At 51.5% G+C, this 15,401-nt stretch overlaps 1 protein-coding gene and 1 long non-coding RNA gene across 2 annotated transcripts; both read right to left on the bottom strand.

Moving 5' to 3' along the window:
• Positions 1–1,029: 1,029 nt before the first annotated feature.
• Positions 1,030–1,770, bottom strand: LOC138683775 (uncharacterized). Its single transcript, XR_011323213.1, has 3 exons — positions 1,663–1,770; positions 1,293–1,401; positions 1,030–1,139 (listed from the first exon to the last, which is right to left on the bottom strand). It is a non-coding gene; the product is annotated as an uncharacterized lncRNA (long non-coding RNA).
• A 143-nt stretch (positions 1,771–1,913) lies between these two features.
• Positions 1,914–12,674, bottom strand: LOC138683909 (uncharacterized). Its single transcript, XM_069777218.1, has 6 exons — positions 12,357–12,674; positions 3,475–3,628; positions 2,832–3,088; positions 2,431–2,516; positions 2,109–2,257; positions 1,914–1,963 (listed from the first exon to the last, which is right to left on the bottom strand). The coding sequence occupies exons 1-6, from the start codon at positions 12,534–12,536 to the stop codon at positions 1,914–1,916; spliced, it is 876 nt and encodes a 291-aa protein (XP_069633319.1). The 5' UTR covers positions 12,537–12,674.
• Positions 12,675–15,401: the final 2,727 nt, after the last annotated feature.

Genomic DNA, 15,401 nt, shown 5'->3' with positions numbered 1-15,401 from the left:
GTGGCTGGCAGTCCCTGGGCCTTCCCACGGCGCTCCAACAGCCTCGTCTTCTCCCCCGTGCTAAAGGACACAGAAGAAAGGGCCTCAGCTCTGTGGCCGGGCAGAAGGGCCTGCAACGCCCCAAAGCCTGGCTCAGGCCAGCGGTTCCGGGAGGTGCTGCCGAGGCCAGCCCGCGGCTCTGTGTGGCGTCTCGTGGGCCCTCGTGCCCCAACCCATCTGCGGCGAGGAGAGCGCAGATCGGCCGGGGCTGAAGCCGGGCAGGGCCAAGAGCTGGGACCGAGCGGGCATCGCAGCTGAGGGCCGGGTGCCCGGGAGTCACCGCGCGGGGAGGGCGAGCACAGGCTGCCTGCTTTGGGAAGGCAGAGCCCAGCCAGCTGAGCCAGCCTTCCGTCTTCAGCCCGGACGCCTCCAGTGGTGGGAGCTGCCTGAGGCTTTCCCCGGCCTCTGCAGGAGCCGGCACACACTTACACTGCCCACGGTCTCCCCGGGAGGTGCAGCTCTGCCGGCCCCTCTGACGCTCTCTGCCTTGCGGCGCTTTGGCATCTCTCCTTCTCCTGCAGCCCCTCCTTCAGCTTCTCGGCATAGGCCTTTCTCAGGAGGTGGGGAGGGCGGTAGGGATCCTCAAAGACGTGGCGGCAGGGGCTCTGCGAAGGCAGAAGAGACTCTCCTAAAGCCCCGCCACCACTCCCAAGGCTTCAGCCCAGGCGCGTGACTTGCACAGCCTTGGCTTAGTCTTCCGGGCGGTGGTGCTGAGCCCTCGCGGGGAGGTATGGGCACGCAACAGACCGCCCGTGCCACAGCCGACCGCACGCTTCGGCCTGGGGCCGTAGGGACAGCTCCTCTTGCAGGGCAACGTGCAGGGCAGCGGGCAGACAGAAGGCCCCTGCCTGGCCAGCTGGCCACAGCTGCCGTGCCCGTGCCGGGAGACCTTCCCTGCTCCCCTCCTGGGGAGCGGGGAGGGGAAATGCCCTTTTCCTGGGGGCTGGGAGTGCATGCCATACCTGGCCTCGCTCCGTGTTCCGCCCCGCCCTGCTGGCATGGTATTGGCGCCACACGTCCGCTTCCACCTCTCGGCGCTTGGATGCCATCAGCAGCCGGAGCCGTTTTTCTGCCCTCTCGGTGCGGAGCGAGCCCGTTCCCTGGAGGCCAGGCACACACCACACAGGCGGCGTTAGTCTCCTCGGGCTTGGGCAGGGCGGGAGGGCTGGGACGGTGGGCAGCTCTTGCCGCCTCTCCTGCCCTGGCCCAGAGCCTGAGACGTGACGCAGGGCTGGCAAATCCCTAGGGCATACCGTTCCCGAGGGCTGCGGAACGCACGCAGGGAGCTGCAACCGCGGCTGAGCTGGAGGTCTGGGCTGCTTCAGCTCCTCCTGGGACTTCTCCCGGATTACTGGCAGGACTCTGAAGAGGCACGGCAGGCTGAGCTTGTGGGAGCCCAGTCTGAGCCGCTTGCTCCGGGACGGGCTCGCAGCCTGCTGCCCGGCTCCGGCACCGCCAGGCGGTTCGGCAGGAGGACCGCGTGTCTGGCAGGACAACGCCTCCGGGGCCTTTCGGCATCGGCGCAGGCAGACCCCCGGCCGAGGGAAACACCTCCCTCGCACTACGACGAGGGCACCGTGTGCCCCCGCGCCCCCAGCCACACCGCTCCTCCGCGAGGCTCACCTGGCCTGGCCAGCTTCCTTGGCTTTTGCCTGCTCGCCTTCCTTCGCCCGCTGCCTGGCTAGAGAAACCCTCCGCTGAGCCAGGAACACCGGGTCCAGCACGCTCACTGCAAGTGGGAGGCAAGAGGACAGCACAACGTCTTTGGGACCCTGCGGGCCTGACAGGAGCGCCCACAGCCCCCGGCCAGCACTCGGCTGGGACATTACCTCTGCGGGCACCCCCGCCCCATGGCGCCGGCTCTCTCCTGGGCTTCAGAGAAATCGCAGGGGCCGACGGTTGGTGAGGGGTCTCAAGTGCAAGCCTGGAAAAAAGGAAGGAACCAGCTGGGCAAAAGGGCACCACGCTCCCTTGGGGGCTGGCGCTCATCAGCTGCTGGCAGGCACCTGTGGGAGCCACTGCCAAGTCTCTGGAGGACGCAGCTCTCTGTGGCACTGGAGGGGCCCCACCGTCTCCAGCAGCCTCTGCCGGTGCTTCCCCTGCCTTCACGCCAGAAAGCTGGTGATCGCCGCACGCGCCCTCCTTGCTGCCCCCGCAGACCCTCCCGCCTCTCACTCTCTCAGGGCACATCGAGAGCGGACTGGCCGCTTTGTCTGCACTCTCCAAGCCGGGGAGGAGTGAGCAGCGGGCAGACCGGGCAGCTCTCCTGGGAAGGCGCTGGTCTTGCCTAAGCTCGGCAGGAGACGCGCCTCGGCAAGAGGGTGCCCCCACAGCAGGGGCTGAGCAGCTGCTCCTTGACCAGCTGGGGCCTGCAGAAGCCGTCCTGCTCACCTTGGCAGCGTGATGACCTCATCTCGACTGAGCCGGCTAAAATCGTTTTTGCCCGCGAAGGCCACGGTACGCATCATCTTGGAGTCCTGCGAGGGGACAGGGACATATCAGCAGACGCCCAGGACACCTGCTGGTTGCTCACAAAGGTGGCCAGCCACCTCGCTGCTCAGAGACACAAAGGCTGCCTCTCAGGAAGCCTCGCACCACCTTCTCCCTTGATGTCATCAGCCCCTCCCTCGCAGGGGCCGAGGCGCTACCGAGACTTGGCCTAGCCCATCGAGAGCGTGTCTAGGCCGGGTGGCGAGGCAGGTGACGGCAGCCAACAGAAAGCAGCTGGAGAGAGCCTTGACAGCATTGCCACAGAGCCCCGAGGAGGAGCCCTGCAGAAATGACAAGCTCACCCCGAGAAGAGCTGCCGGCATGTTGCCCGTGCCATCCAGCTCCAGCAGGCAGTCATCCACGAAGGTCATGCTGACCACTTTTCTTCGCACGGCAAGGATGCCAATGCCCTTGAAGGAGAACTCCACCTCCTTGTCGTCTTGGAGGGCCCCAGCGAAGAAGAGCAGGGTCTCGTGTATGCACCGCTCCACGATTTCCCGGCGGAAGTGGATCTCGGCGGCAATCTGCTCAAAGTCCAGCTGAACGAACGGCGTCTCGTCTAGGAAACAAGTGCAAAGCGACCAAGTCGCTCCCACTGCAGTTCGGCCGACTCTGAGACTAGGTGCCATCGGCGCCCAGCCCTCGGGCAACGCTCTGCTGGAGAGTGCTCCCCCTTCACCTTCGGCCACATCTCCAGAGTGGACCTGGTGGACAGGAGAAGGCAAAGAGAAGCTCTGCCTCCTGCTGCGAGCAACCAGCTGGAGCGGAGGGTGAGCTGGGGAGATGAGGCTGGCTCCCCGGGGAGGGGCAGGCTGCTGGGTTGCCGTACGCGTGCCCGCGCTCAGCGCTCTCCAGGTGGGAAGAGCCTTTGCTCGGCCATGTCACGGAGGTGTCGGCAGCAAGCCGAACGCAAGGGCTGTGCAGGGGAAGCACCCGTCTTCTTACCAGGAATTTTGGTCTTTGCACACTTGAGCTTGTAGAATTTCTTCAGAAACCTGCATGGCCGGAACACGGGTCTCTCAACGGGCAAAGCCTTGTCCTCTCCCACCGTGGCACGCGCTGGGACAAGTGCAAATGTCCCAACGCCGATGTCCACCGCCTGAAAACGCAAGCAAGGAGGGGGAGCATTGGCAGGGTTGCGCAGAGGCGGCAAGGCTGCCAGACGACTCACGCGGGCGGCCCTGGGGATGGTACGTCGTGCCCTGCTCCGGAGGCCCGGAGGGACAGGATGGGCCACGGCCAGGAGGCAAGGCTCACCCTCTTCTGCAAGAGCTGTCTCCGGATGTACCTAGATGCGCCAGCCCAGACTTTGCAGATTTCTGGAAAGCAAAGGAAAGGACGCCGTGCTCTGACTCAGCAACTGACAACCATCCAGCACTCCCCCCGCCCACGGAGGCGACAGCGGAGTGCGCTCAAGCTGCCCCTCGCCCTGAGCAAACACTCGCAGCGCCGGGGCTGCCCAGCTGCGTTCTTGACCACCCCCGGCCTCCGAGAAGCCCACCCTGTGCCCCGCAGAGGCCTGGGGGCAAAACCCAGGCATCAGTAGTGTTTTGGGGAAGGGGATCCCGCCTTCTGACATGGGCAGCGGCTAGAGGCCTGGGCTACCAAAGCCACCCTCGAGCCCCAAGGCACCACCAGGCAGGGCTCTCCTTGCAGCTGCCGGTCCCCTCCAGAAACCCCTGCTACAGCCCCAGCCCCAGCCCCAGCCTCAGGGTTTCCACAGCTCATCTCCACTTCATCTTGGCTCCCACAGCGCTCCTGCAAGGGGGCCTCACCACTGGTGGTGAGCTCCTTGAGGGTTGGCAGATCCTTGGGCCCCAAGGGCTTGAAGAGCAGGTACTTCATCATCTTTGCCCCCCTGCACTGCGGCAGCTGGGCAAGAGGCGTTTGTCCTGCTCCAAAACCCCTCTGCTCCTCTCCTCCTCCTCTTCCTCTCCTTCCTCCTCGACACTTCCCCAAGCGGCGTCTCCAACACTCTCCCACGGCCTCCCCTTGCCTCCTCCTGGCAGCAGGGCAGCTCCTGCGCAGCACAGCACTGGCGAGAGCAGCCCTGGCGCTGCCCAGGCCTCGCCGGGGAGTGTGGACAGAGGCACCGTGGGGAGCGCGAGCTGCCGCTCTGATGCGGGTGTCCCACTGTGACACCGTGCTGTGTCACAACGGGCTGCGGGGACCTGCCGCAGCAGCCACCTCCGTGTCACGCAGAGGTGGACCCACCCACCTTTGGCCCCAGCGTGGGCAGGGCAGCCCCACTGGGCACCTCAGGCTGCTGCGCTGACACTCCCGCCTGCGTATCTCAACTCAGCCCCGCTCGGCTGGCCACGCAGAAACTCTCGGAAGCCAGGAAGGAACGGGGGTCAATGCCGAAGGGGCTTCGCGCCCGCAGAACAGGGCTGGAGAGCGCTGTGGAAGGCACCAAAGCTGAGCTACGGGAGCACGCGGGCCGCCCCCGAATGAGACCTAAACAGCATCTGGCAGTCCTGGGGTCAGGTTCTGAGGCTATGGTAGCACAGGAGTGGATGTAAATTACAGAGGCTATTATATTCTGGAGGGCTTTGAAGGCATGGTTTAGCTGCTTAAAAGGAGTCGGTCGTGGTAAAGCAGAACTCCTAGCTTTCTCAATGCTCTCGCTTAACTTTGACCTATTCTCTGATCAGAGACGTAAGACGATTCGGAACACCCCAGATGTGGGCACACGATGTGCCTGGCAAACGCATCCTCTCGTGCACGCTCGCCGTCCTGGAAGGCTTCGCTAAACGCTCCACCCCACCCCCAGGGGCCCCACTGTCCCCTGGGGACCCTGAGCACAGCTCCAGGAGCAAGAAGTAGTACTTTTTATTAGACCATACTTCTTATTCCGCCATGCATTATCCATTCTTGTAGGTCCTTGGTGTTTTTATTTTAGTGTGAAGTATATGTTTCTCTAGTCTGACCTCTTGGAAGAAAAGCTCCTCATCTTTTTTTCTCTGAAAAAGAAAAGAAAAACAGTAAGGAGGAGGAAAGGGAGGAAAAGGGGAAAGCGAGGGGAAAATCTTTGTATCTTTGACAAGATAATAGAATCAAAATCAGTTCTGAAATTAGCAGAGCTTTGGCTCTTCAGGGAAATTTGGCTAAAATCACCTGTAAGTTTCACGGGGACATGGCTTAGCTCGTGTTCTGAATGTACTGCAAACTGATCAGCACAGAGTGCTGCATGTATACCATGAGATCTTTCCACTATCTGTATTTTCCACTTATCTATACCACTGTACCTTTCTTTCTGCTGTATTACCTCCCTGATGGAGAGATCCTGATCCCTCCCGATCCTCAGGCTGGTGCAAATCCTAATGCATTTCTTTTTATTCAGAGGAAACCCTCCAGACCTACACTTCTGTGACTGGATGCAGAATTTGGTTTTGTCGTATACTCATTTTTGGAGGTGGAGGCCACCATGCTTAAAAAAGCTGGAGGAGAAGAATTCCTGAGTCTAGTTCAAGGTTATACTGCCAATCAGAATATTACCGTGAACATTTTGCGGCCTATTGATTGTCCCGTTAAACAGATCGCGGAGCTCTTACAAGCGATACATCAGATACTTTTGCTTATCTGGCTACGAGAGTCCTTTATTCTTCTCATCACTCTACGTGTTCAAGGATTACTTTTTTTTTCCTATGAGATGGCGTATAGCAGAATAAAACATAACTACAGTCAGCAAGGCAGGATCCTGAGGTCACTGATACATATCACCTAACTGGATAGGGTGGGCTGAGATCTTGTGAGATAGACCTAAAACTTCTCTCCTATCCAATACTGGTAAATTCAGTTCAACACACTTCAAACTAGTGATGGTAAACCAACGGACAGAAATCCAGAATAAGGACTGCTCTGCAAAAGGTAGCCTTTGATGAATGGCTGAAGAAGCAGTAGTAGTTTTGTCTAGAGGGAGAACAGCCAGAGATACAAGTCTTCCAATATGCAGAAGATAGCTTCTGATGAGAAAGAAACAAACTTCCTTGAAGAGGACAGCTTATTGGAAAAGAAATTAGGAACTCAAACTGGAATAAGGGGGAGGTCTAGGAAAGAAATAAAGGAGAAACATAAGCTGTAATTACCTAGAGAGTCTGCTTGGATTGCTGTTTCTGGAGGAAAGGGAGGAGTCTCACTGGATGATGTCTCAAAACGTCCTCCAGCCTTCTTTTTCACAACTGCAGTTTGTGAAGGTGCTGTCCTTCTCTCTAGAATCAGAATCACAGCTAGTTACAAGCGCCTTCCATAAGGCTCAGTAAGAAGCAGCCTGGGGGTTTTTGCTGCAGAAACTTGGGAGTTCCCCTTATCAACAAAAAGTGGTCAACAAAAACTTCTGTCCCATCTCACTATTTCATTGCAGGCCAAAAAGACTTAATAAACAAACAGACAAGCCTATAGATCTTCCACTTGTCATGCTGTAAAAACCACTAGTTTTAAGTAGCAGTCTCCTGTGCAATCTCATCAGACCTGCTCCTCAGTGCATATATGCCTCTCTTCTTTTTTCTCCAAATGTTTTGAAATGAGCACAAATTAGAAATAAAACTAAACTGGCAGTTCAAAAAAAGGTAACTGTTCTCAAAACATAAATAAGACGATGGCGTTTCAGTAAAGAGCGCGTTTTGTTGCTTAGAGCACCCGTTAGAAGTAATTCCTTCATAACCCCTCATGTCAGGAAGTCAGTTCAGCAAAAGCTATTTTCACCTGAGAATTCTGAAATAAGAGATCAAAAATTACACTGTAAATTCAAACGTCCAATAATAGTAAAAAGATAGATTCATGTGGAGCTGATCCAAAAGTTCTGGCTGTGTTGTGAAATAACTCTCGCAATTCAAAGAACGACTGTAAGTAACATCGATAGCTCAAGGATGCTTCTGAATAGGCCTCCTGTGTTAACTAGAGATAGCAAGAACTAAAGAATGCTTTTGTCTAGATAAGCACCGGAAAATCAGCTGAAGCTAACAACTTTTGTAACAATCTGAGACCAAATGGTTGATGGGCCAACTCGTGACCATGCATGGAAAGGAGGAACCCAGAGCTCACGGGCACGGCACCAAGAGGTGCCCTTTTTACAGCCACTAGGGACCACCAGAGACCTCTAAAGACCCCCGGGGAAGCCCCTCGGAGACCCAGGCCGCCTGCATAATGACTATGTAAACATGATAATTAGTTCCAGGTAATCCATTGAATACGTCTAATCATTCCAGGAAATTTAATGCATGTGCATGGAACAGGGTAATGTAAGCTTTGACTGATGCAACATACAGTATGCATGATAGGCGGAACCATCCCCTGTGCATCCAGCGCTGCAATAAAGAACGCCTGCTTCTTAATACTACACTGGTGTTAAGGAGTTCATTTCCCGATTTCGGTGACAGCTGTACACGTTTTTGTTGTTGAAAAATGCCACTGAGGAGCAAGAAGTAATAATTTTTATTAAACCAAATGACCGTAAAGATAAAGAATTAAAGAAATAAAACATTACACTTTTTTTTCCTGTCAAACACAAAAGGCAAAGAGCAGGCTTACTCGACCTGTAACCTTGTATGCTTTATTCTAGCTATGAGCGGTGAATCTTTTGAAAGAGAATATTTTTCCCGCAAGCTTTGCCTCCTAAAGCTGTCTCAGCTCTGTTACTTTATGCCCTCCTTAACAAAGCAGCAAATGGAAAATCTCAATGGATTAAATGCTCTAGTTTGTCTCAACATCAATATTTCATGAGGGAATTACACTCAGTATGGTCCACTCCTCCTGCTCACTATGCATGGATGGACAAGCAGGAGCGGGTCAGTACTCATAGCCCATGACGATGTGCACCAAATAACACTAACGTTAGCTAGTTCTTGCAAGCCCAAACTGCTATTACTCCTCACTTGCTTCCCGTTATCCTTGGCCTTCTCACTCTCCCCACCTGCACAGCATTAAAAACGTAACGCTTAGAAATACAGCTTTTTGGCTCTGTGGGTTTTCCAGCGGCGTATTTTGGGCCGGTGGCATTTAATGTCACCAGCATTGAAATAACCACCTCTTCCATAGCACTTTTCTCTGTAAGTCCCAAAGTCCTCAGGGACACACGACTCTCGGAGGTTTTCAGATGGGGAAAATGAGGCACTGGTGGAAGTGAGATTCGGCACCGCAGGCCAGTGCCAAAGTTGGAGCCGAAATGCAGCTCTCCCAGCTTCTGCCCCTGCACTCTCTGCTGCGTCTCCGCTCCTCGCAGGCACAGTGAAGGCGACTTCTCCTTCCTGAGGTGGAGCCTCACTGGAATAATTGGCGTACAAATTATGAACAGCCCTGAACACCAGCCTTACTTGCAAGAAGTAGAAATGGTCCTTTCTCCAAACCAGCAGGTTTGGTAAAGATTAGATGGGATTGACACCACTCTCTCAAGACACTCCCTGCCTCCCACAGGCAGAAAACCCTTCAGGGCTCGATCGTATTCCTCCTCTTTGCTGCACCTCAAGCAGCGTGCAGAGCAAGGGGACTCTCCTCTGGGATTTCAGAGTCGGGCACAAAGAGATCTTGTTCCTTTTGACCAAACCCAGCCGTACAGCACATAAACCTTCTTTCTCCTGCTCTTTTCCAGGGCTGCCAGCCTGGCCCCGCTGCTGGGACACCCCCAAAGTGTTCAGGCCAGCAGGCAGGGGCGAAGCAAGAGCAGACATGACTCATCAATAGAAATATAAGAAACGATGGTGGCCGCTGATGGAACACCTCAAATGGAGCAAACGTACGAAGTTTTACCAATCCTCATCCTACATGGCCTCTACTTGAGAAAAAGCTGTCACACGCACAGCCCACTGCCTACTGACTTAAAAATGCACAGCCCTCAAACTAGAAAGCTTTTAGCTACCAGCACGTTGCAACCACCGACTGAAATTGTCTCCACATGCAGACTGCACTTTCCAGCAATAGCCTGTGGGTTGCACAGAATATGTAAAGGTCAAGCGTGTCATTACTGAAGGGCAAACCCACGGCCACAGAACTGTCCTCAGGGAGCTAGGACAGCTTGCGATGATTAAGATTAGCGCATATTTGTGTCATCCGACCCGGAAAAACATCAGCTGTTGCAATGAAGAAATACCGGTTGCTGGGAAAAGAGCAGCCTCCTTCCAAACGTGGGCTGTTTCTAACGCACTTTCTAACGCACTCTGCCCTGGCGTGGCAGCCCGTGCCTCCAGCTGCTGCAGCAAGACCTACCTGGAGGCCGAATGTCAAGCAGATTGGACAGCGCAGCTGCCTCACTCGTTCCAAAAAGCGATTGTTAGGGTCACTGCCCATTGCAGTATCTGCTGTAATGGCAGGTGTAATGAAGCTAACCATTTCTGTTTGGCAGCGTTGTCATTGACTTAAGTTCTGTTACCACTTTCAACTGTTTGTAATCATGCACGTGACAAATTAGGTAGGGCTGCAGGAATTAAAAAAGAATCAGCTCTGAGAAACGAGAAGTAACTTCTCAAAATCTGGATGGCCACCACATCCCAGTGAACTACAGGCAGGTGTTTGACACTTGCTGGCAGATCGAAGGCTTGCACGGCTACCTTTTGGACGCACAGCAACTGCTGCCTAACTGACATCTCAGAAAATTATTCTCTCTGTGAAACAGCTCAGAAAAAAGAAATAAACCACCAAAAGCTACATAACTGAACATATGGTGTGAATCAATGACATGATCCATGCATGGTTAAAAACAAGCATGGATGCTGCTGAGCATCTGTATGCAACTGTGGAAAGAGATTTACTTTCCTTGGAGATGTTCAAATTGCATCTGACTAAGACTTGTCAATGCAAAAGATGTCATGTGAAAATGGTACTATCTTACGGAGCAAACGTAGACACCTGTGAAGAACTGCACGCAGCCTAATGCTTAATGGTCTGGATCTTCTTGACAGAGCGTTCTAGCACCATGAACTAAGCGAAAGCTGCAAATCAGAGGACAGAAGTGCTCGATTTCAGGGAAAAGGAAAAAGCAGAGGAAGGCCCTAACACAAAGCTGGTAAAAACACACACACACGCACACAGAGCAAAATACTTGTGACTTATTCCCTATGTTACCTGAACACATTTTAAAGTGTGGTTCTTATTTTAAAATGTTCACGCTTTCCAGCGTGACTTCTTTATTACACCTGACACAGAACCACGAGATCCGGTCACACAGGTGACAGCTCGTGCCAGATCAAGGTAGCTGCCTTTGAGCAGAGCATGGATGTTCCCCTCCTTCTGTAACTTCATTAGCGGTTCTCTTCAAAGCAGCAATCACACACCTTTTCCAACACTCCCAGGAACATGTGAAAAACTGAGTACCCAGGTAAAATTGTCTTTCTCCCCTTTCTGCCAGCTCGAGAATAGCTCTCAAGACAAGACACTTGACTTCACGGCGGTTTTGTTTCCTCGTCGTCATTCCTCCTATGGGGAGTTGATCCCTGAACCCTTGGCTGCGTTTGACATTGATATAACCAGCTACCTAACACCACTGCAGTTAACAGAACGCTAATTTATGCCCAGTTCATCAAGTCAAGAGTTCAGTGCAGGTGCTGAACGGGATGTCAGGAAGCTTCTAAAGGAAGCGTATGCAATCTCCTGCCCCTTTTGACCATGGCAATACCACATAGGATCTGCATATACACGCTACATATGCACAGCGCCACCCCGCAGCACACCTTCTCGCTCTTAAGAACGGGCTGCATCAGCACATTGAGAAATTGTGAGAAATCGCCACACTGCACTCGGGGACAGGCTGCCTCGACCCCACTGCTTACGCGACAGAGAGTCCACCACAGGACCAAAGGGCTCTCATTAGCTTTCAGTGACGGGATAATTTCCAAGAGCTCTGTCCACGGGAACTTTGCGTAACCTGCTAGTAAAAAACACACCTGCTGACCTGCTGTCCAAGGAGCTCTGCCCCTTGCTCCCCGTTCTCATTTGTGGAGACATGCCCAAGCCATCAAAAGGTGAAAATGAAAGGACTTATGAACGTCTGTTAGCAACCTGACATGGTAGCCATGCTCTTCATTAAATGACTATGAAAATGGCATGCCCCGGTGCAACCCCGTTCTTCCTGCATCCTCTGCCCTTCCAAAGCAGGACCACAACTACTTCTGGTTTTTCATAAACGCTCGGCAATCAGCAGTGTGGAAATAACAACACTCATTTGCCAGCTTAGTGGAACTTCTGCCATTTCAAAGACCGCTCTGTGCTTTCTAAGGTTTAATGAACTCCGCTTGATGGAAGCTCATTCCTCCAAACTATTCTGAGAGGAGCATTTAAAAAGAAAACCTGCCCTTGGGCTGACTATCGGCAGCCATGCCTCCACCCCCTGCGTGCAGCTCACACCTGAGACAAACCTCAGGCCTGAAGCCAGCTGCCTATGCTAGACTAGCGCTAAAGCAAAGCGTAAGGAGTGGGGTCGAGCTGAGACCCCAAGTCAAACCTTCAGCTAATGCGGTAATACAGCCACAGCCTGAAATGCTGTTGTTTCCTCCAGCACAGGCTGAGAGTACTACAGTAAGGCTATGTAAATCTCACCCGCTCTTGGCTGATAATATTAATCTCCTTTAAGAGACCGAGTCACTGGAAGATGTAAGGTAGTGGTGAAGACTGAAGCAACTTGTTTGACTAGATCGAAGGAGAGGACAAAGATCCCTTTGCCTACTGCTGTAGCCTTGCCACAGGACTCCCCTTTACCCGCTCGGCCAGTAATGGCTAAAATACTTGGAACTACCTTCACAGGCAATTTTCCCAACCTGCAGCCAAGCAAAGGCTTTTGCTCTCTCCACACATTCTTTGCCAATAAGCAAAAGCATTTCAGCTTTTATAAAAACACAGACCTGAGGGTAGAAAGTAACTGCGTACAACCTGCCCCGCGTGTTTCCCATTGTTTCCTGTTTGTTCCCGTTCTCTCTTTCACGGGCAATTTTCTTCCAGAGCTCTCTCCTTCGCAGCACTTTACTCTTCCGATTAATCCTCAAACTCCTGCTCACCACAGATAACTCACGGTCAGGCAGCATCCATCACTGCTGTCCTCAGAAGGATGCTTGGGTGACTGCTAAGGGCTTTGGAAAGCCCCCTTGTCAGAACATCAGAATCAACTTTTCCCTTCAACTCTACTCCAATTTATTATTTTTTTTTTCTTCCAAGGTCAAAATACTGCAAATTTCTCTTTTGCAGTGCATGTCTGTTTGTATTACGATATAATTTTCCCTGCTATCATATGCAATATGTGCCTTCCAACTTTTTTTTTTTTTACCACGTCAAAAAAGGAAATCTAGAGCTGCTTTCTCTGCCTGGTCTGTTAATCTGCCCCTGCCCTACTTACTGCCCAGACATCTAATTTGGCATAAGGCGACACACATCCCTGGCACAGGCATTCACATTTTTACATTACTGCGGCCTGGCAGTTTATTTTTCACTTAGGTGTGTCCTTCCTCAACAGGCAAGCGAAGGGAGGAAATCTACTAATTTCATTACTCATCTCATCTCATGAGTCTCAATTTGTCATAATTTGCTGTGTCGATTTCGGACATCTCACTTCTTGTGTCAGGCAGATAAATATTGCCCTTGGAAGTATTCCGCTGCTGAATCTTTTTTATGCTGAGTAATCTCTTTGAAACAGCCTCACGTTTGTCACCAAGACCTCCACACGCCTCCCAGCGCTCAGAAGAGGAAGCACCAATGTAACTGATTGTGAATTCTGTGACTTGGCACGTGGTCCTGTAACTTGCTACTACCTTTTACTTTCTCAAGGAATACTGATTTCTGTCTATAGACCGCTAGATGCTGGGGGATAGAGTCTGCAGGGAGCTCAGGGAAGCTGCCAAAGGAAAACTTCCACAATAGCTCCCTACTTAAAATTGTCATCATATCCTGGGATCGGTGCAGACCTCTTGATACCATTTTATCCAATTAAATCTTCGAGAGAAAGATACGAGGTGAATTTCAAAGGGAACATTTTTATTTGGTGGAGTTGGCAGCATAAGGAAACTGTTTTGCAAAAAAAGTGTGCAAATGCAGTTTTATAGAAAGCAGTGAATAACTATTTGGTTTTGCTCTTAGAAACCTTTGCTCAGTGGTACTTGCAGGCAGGATTCACCTGTGCCCCTGTCTGCCTGGGGGCTGGGAATTGTATGAAAAAACAACAGCCCATTACAATGCAAAGTAAGCAGCTGAGAGAACAAATACAGAACACTTAATGATAATGTCCTGGCACACTGTCCCTTGTGTCCTATTCAGACACCCAGATCAAAGCCCTATGCAAATGCTCAAAGGCACAGCTGCCAGGTAAAAGCAAACTCTTAAACAGCTCTGGATGTAAAAGCAGCTCCATTCCCACACTCTCATAATCCCAAAGACACCGGTTTTTTAATCTCTTTTAAGCTCTTGAACAAAAATACTTGTTTTACCAAGCCCATGTTAAAAAAAAACAACAGCAAAACACCCCGCTCCTCCCAACTTTTCCCCCCTTTTTTGTTACAACTGTATTAATCTCATTCATATACGCTGCAACATTGATATAAATTCCAAGATAACTTTGAGGGTCATGAAAACAGATCAAAAACTTATTTATCACAATTTCTTTGTCTCTACGGCTCCACTGAAAATGCAAAGATCAATTTTCTAGCTGAAGTTTTGGACTGGGACTCAGAAGACATAGTGCTTGCTACATATTTGGGTTACTCTGGATGCATCACCTTGGTTCTGTACACTATGTTCCGCTTCCGCTCCAACTTCCTTCAACATTCCTTCCTTCTTCTACCCCTTATCAAACCCTGTGAGTTTGAGCCCAGGAGAGCGCAGGAAACTAATCCCACAGTCTCTGCTCCTCAGCACTATTTGGGTAAGCAGAATGATGGAAAATACCACTGAATCAATATTCTGGAGAGTAAAGACTATGGGTTTGGGATCTGAAAAATCAGTTCTTGTAACTATTTCTACAACCCTTTTTAGTGTACTGTTAGATTATTCCAAAAGTACTTCTTGGGAAGCGAATACTATTCAATGTAAGTAAGGTAGTGAGACAGCAGGAGCAACGCGGTATGGGGAATTCAGACCCAATAGTTTTAAACGGGAGCCTGTACTGCTTTGGAATTTCTGCAAGGCTATCTGTGTAATAAATTTACAGCTAAAAAAGTCTTAAAAATACTGAGAACACTAATAGTACAAAATGAACTTCACGTAAGTGGAGTCAGTTCACACAGGTCTTTCTTTAAGGCAAACCATCAAGACCTTGTTTTTAATCGGATTGAAAAGGGAGATAACACCCGGGTTATGCCTACTTACTGGCGACACACAGGTTTTCTGTGCGTGCAAGGAGTTCACGTGGTTGTAAGTGCAGCTTGCAGAGACTGACACAAGCATCAAAGCAACGTAATTCAACCCATCCCGCGGCCGCTCTGATGAGACAATATGAAAAGCTAGAGGACATGTCCAAGCCAAAAGTGGCATCTGGATTAGGTATCTGGAGAGGAAGGGAGCTCTCTGGAAATATATCAGAATCCCTCTAAAATAACATGGGGCAGAACACCGTAAAAATAATAGAAGAAAAACCCACCATTTCAGAAGGCAGGAAAGAAAGATGGTGGGATAACCGTATACAGGAGAGAGTCACAAGCAACCCAGCTTTAAAACCTGCTGCAAGCGTAACCTACCCGTCCCATCACCAGTGTAAAGCAATGAATGGTGTGACTTCATTTAAACACAAGTTAAACAGAAAATCATAGTTTTCAAGTGTGCCCAGCACCCCAAGTATCATTACCATTAATGGGAATAGTTGGATGGTGAGTACAACTCAAGGACTGGCAAATTTTGTCCAGTGATTCAGCTGAAAAGCGAGGAGAAGAAAGCAGCAGACACTGGCTTCTGGTCCTGTTAAGTCA

This window comes from Haliaeetus albicilla, chromosome Z, assembly GCF_947461875.1.
Source record: "Haliaeetus albicilla chromosome Z, bHalAlb1.1, whole genome shotgun sequence".
NCBI lineage: Eukaryota > Metazoa > Chordata > Aves > Accipitriformes > Accipitridae > Haliaeetus > Haliaeetus albicilla.
The sequence above is the reverse complement of the archived record's forward strand: the minus strand, read 5'-3'. Positions and strand labels throughout refer to the sequence as shown.